General features: G+C 48.8%; 1 protein-coding gene across 1 annotated transcript; it reads right to left on the bottom strand.

The window, feature by feature from the left end:
• Positions 1-220: 220 nt before the first annotated feature.
• Positions 221-2,687, bottom strand: LOC136621404 (uncharacterized). The gene is made up of 2 exons (XM_066596932.1): positions 2,509-2,687; positions 221-1,052 (listed from the first exon to the last, which is right to left on the bottom strand). The coding sequence occupies exons 1-2, from the start codon at positions 2,685-2,687 to the stop codon at positions 221-223; spliced, it is 1,011 nt and encodes a 336-aa protein (XP_066453029.1).
• Positions 2,688-3,767: the final 1,080 nt, after the last annotated feature.

Here is a 3,767-nt window from a genome sequence, read left to right as displayed (position 1 = left end):
AGAGCGCCAAATTTGGAAAGGCCCTTTCCTATATGGAGCTGAAGGTGGGCAAGTTAGTCCAAGCTCGCAATCCGCGTCAAGGATCCTCGTTACTTGCGAGTCCCTAACTAAGAGAATGTGCCAATAATCACCTACCTAAAAAAAAAAGGGGCACAGCCAGCTTAAAAAAAAAAAAAATACAATCTTGAGAAACCAGCTCATCGCCTTCCTAGAGCATGTTTCAACTGCACGCAAGTGCTCCCTGTGGAGATAGGAAATACTCCGTGAAGAGGTCCCTGACGAGGACAGCCGATTGTTCTGGCCTACCATGCTGCACAGCCTCCTCCAAAACTTCGCCCCCAAAAGCTGTGGGTAAAGGCTGCGGAACATTCAAAACTGTATCATGTTGCCGGCAGAAATTATGTAGAACCACACAGGCCCTAATTACCGCAGACACGTTGTCAGGAGCCAGCTGAATGGTACTTAGTAACACTCGTGTGAGGCGGTAATTAAAGACCTGCCTCCTGGTGTCAATGTTTCTGCGAGCAAAGGGCCGCATTACATTATTAGACAGGCCAAATGCCTCATCCGCCACAAAGACAAATCGGGCAGCTGTACCTGACGACCCAGGAAGGGTCTGAGGCGCCGGAATAGAAAGCTGCTGCTCCCTCATCCGCCTACCCATTCTGGACGTGCGGAAAATGCGCGCATCCCAAGCACTTCCAAAGGCCCCAATATCAACAAGCAGGAATCGATAGTTACTGTCAGCAACAGCAAGGAGGACCACTGAAAAGAACTGCCGATAGTTGAAATATTGCGACCCCGAGTTAGGTGGCTTCAGGACATGAATATGCTTCCCGTCCAACGCCCCAATGCAGTTTGGGAACTGCGCAGCGCTCATATAGCCCTCGGCGACGTCCAGCCAATCTTGACGAGAGGGAGGAGCCATCACCAAAGGTACAAGACACTGCCAAAGGACGTCACAGGTCTCCCTGACGATTCCCCCAATGGTAGAGCGGCCAATCAGGAACTGCGAATGCTGCGAAGCATAGGAATCCCCAGTAGCCAGAAATCTGTGGGAGAAGAGGAGAAAAAAAATAAGGTTAGAACTTTGCTACATGACATGCACTTTCTATATATAGAAAAGCATCATTTAACCTAAACTACTGCAAACATAAGGGCTCCTTCACACGGGCGACAAAGTTCCGTTCTTTGGGAGCATTGCTACAATCATACAAAATGCATATAGTAGAAGCCTGTGGTTTTCTATGGGTTCCTACACACATGAGATGTTTTGTAGCATACTCCCAAACTACACACAAACCTCGCATGTCTGGCGATATGCCCATGACACGCTAGGTTGCGTAGCCCATGTTTCTCTATGGAGCATTCCTCTGTTGCATCGCCTCGCACAAAAATGTGGCTTGCATGCGATGCGGTGCAGCTTTGACAGTAGCAGATGCTACAAAGTCACGTGATTTTGGAGCTTCCGCTGGGAATTTTGTAGCACTTAAAAAAAAAAATACTTTATTGATGCGAGAAAATCCCAGCAATAGCATACAGAGTAGCGATGCAAGATCACTGCAATTCTCACACCCATGCAGTCTCGCCCGTGTGAAGGAGGCCTAATACTCAGACCACTAACAAACATGGAACATTGGCGCACTGCCTGTTCATCTAGCTCTTGGCTGGTTCCCAAAACATGTTTGCTATGGTAACCATCTGCAAAATGTCAACTCATGCTCGGGCAAAACCAAGTAAGCGCTACATCAAGTATTTACACAACACAAGGAGGCTTCCCCCCCCCCCCCCCCCCCCCCAAACACCCAAACTAAGGCTACAGAACAATGGTTGGTAAAAAAAAAGGGCCAAACATGGAAAAAATAGACGCCTGGATTACTGCTTGAAGATTGTGCCATTATTTCTAAGGCGTCAAAGCAATACTAAGATTTGAAGAATGGTGATAGATCCACCATCACTTTCTGAGAAGCTCACCGTGGAAGACAGGTGAGACTAATTATTCAGCTGCATCACGCTCCCTTGATACAGACTAATCAAGGGACTGTCAAACACACCGCAGCAAGATGAGGAAAAACAAAGGACTGCAATAATCAACAATGGATGAGGAAGGGGTGCGGCCGATATACGTAGGCCTTGTCTGCAGGGGGAGGAGGATGAAAGAGCCAGGATGAGTAACTGAGCTCCTGCCCCTTGCCCACCCCTCCCCACTATTTGCTCTCAATGTACCACTGCTTAGCTGTGCCCCCGTCCCGCCCTTCCCATTGCTATTAGTGGTGAGGGGCGTGGAATGGGCAGGAGCTCAGTGCTCCAGGGATGTCCACTATCCCTCTTCCATCATCCTCCACCTGTAGACAAGGACAACGTATATCGGCTCAGCGTACAAACACGAGGCGATATACGGTCGTCAGAATAAGCCAAAACATTTCTAGACAAAGGTACAAAGGCTACATGGGGAAGGGATGACATATAACGACAGATGATGTGACCTCGAGACAGATGAGAACTTACCCCAGAGTGACCAGGAGTCTTTCCTCAGCAGAGATACTGTCACGCATGTTGGTATCTCTGTGCGTAATCCCGGCACGCACCACCTCAAGAAGTTCATCGAACATGGTGACCGACAAACGAAAGGCGGCAGCGAAACGGTCCGGGTACTGCCTCAGGTCCGCGTACTGGGAGTGAAACATCCCAATACGATCCCGCCGCTCCACCAGCGGATGCACCCAGTACCTCCTAGTCCTCCTCCTCCTCCTCCTGACTGACCCAGGACTATCGCTAGCCCTAGATTGGTCACTAGAAAGGTAGCCAGACACATCCTCTGGCAGCCCAGCAGAAAGCCTAGATAGACGCATCAGCAATCAGGTAGAGAAAATATCATCTGGCGACGACATCTCTCCAACTCCAGTAGTGTCACGCACACCCAGGAAGAACCAGAAGTAGAATGAAGAACAGGCCTCATTAGCAGCTATTTATAACACCTGCTAGTAGGCTGCAGCATGATTACTTCGAAAATAAAAGTTCCGGCCAGTCTATAAAGATCCATGTGCATGGCGAAAAATGTGTGAAAAAGTCCCGCTAAGTTCCGGGCATGCTAAGATTCATGCGCTTTTTCATGTGCGCGGCGAAAAATGTGCGAAAAAGTTCCGCGAAATCAAGTTCCGGCCATGCTACGATTCATGCGCATTTTGATGCGCACGGCGATTTTACTCTGGTCAGACGGGCGTTTTGCTGCGACGATAAACGCGGCTAGGTGCAGATTTTTCCAGCGATTTTTCGCCCCCGGTCACGCGATTTGCGCATGCGCATCCGTCATGCGATGCGCAAGTCGCGCGAAAAAACGCCCGTCTGACTGAGGCCTCGGGCTGCATTCACCTCCAAATAGCCTTTGAGGTGGTGCGGACTATTCTGAAAATGGTTGTGAGGCTCAGCAGGAATTCAAATTGTAAAGCTGAGAAGAATATAGCTTCTGCAAGGAATCTGCATGGGAAACAATACAATAAATTAACATTGTGTAATTAAATGTCAGCCACACGAAGGAGCGGAGAAGCTTTCATTGTCTGCTCTGTACGCTTTTTCAATGTAAAGGCACTTGCACAGTGGCCCTAACGCATGCAATTTGAAATGCATTTCTGTACACGCTCCTAAATACCGGTAAGAGCAGAATTGCGCCGTGATTCACAGCCCGATATTGTGTTCATAAAATCCTTCTGAAATCGCCCGCATACAAGGTGTTTACTATAAAAACAGCCTCGCAACACTGCAGGGGT

The sequence above is a fragment of the Eleutherodactylus coqui genome, chromosome 1 (assembly GCF_035609145.1).
Source record: "Eleutherodactylus coqui strain aEleCoq1 chromosome 1, aEleCoq1.hap1, whole genome shotgun sequence".
NCBI lineage: Eukaryota > Metazoa > Chordata > Amphibia > Anura > Eleutherodactylidae > Eleutherodactylus > Eleutherodactylus coqui.
Note: the sequence above shows the minus strand (reverse complement) of the source record. Positions and strands in the feature narration are given on the sequence as shown.

Excerpts from the sequence above, each read along its gene's own strand:
- LOC136621404 (XM_066596932.1), bottom strand. The coding sequence starts at position 2,687 with ATGTTTCACTCCCAGTACGCGGACCTGAGGCAGTACCCGGACCGTTTC. Across the intron at positions 1,053-2,508 it reads AGACTCCTGGTCACTCTGGG|ATTTCTGGCTACTGGGGATT; the intron begins GTAAGTTCTCAT and ends CTTCTCCCACAG.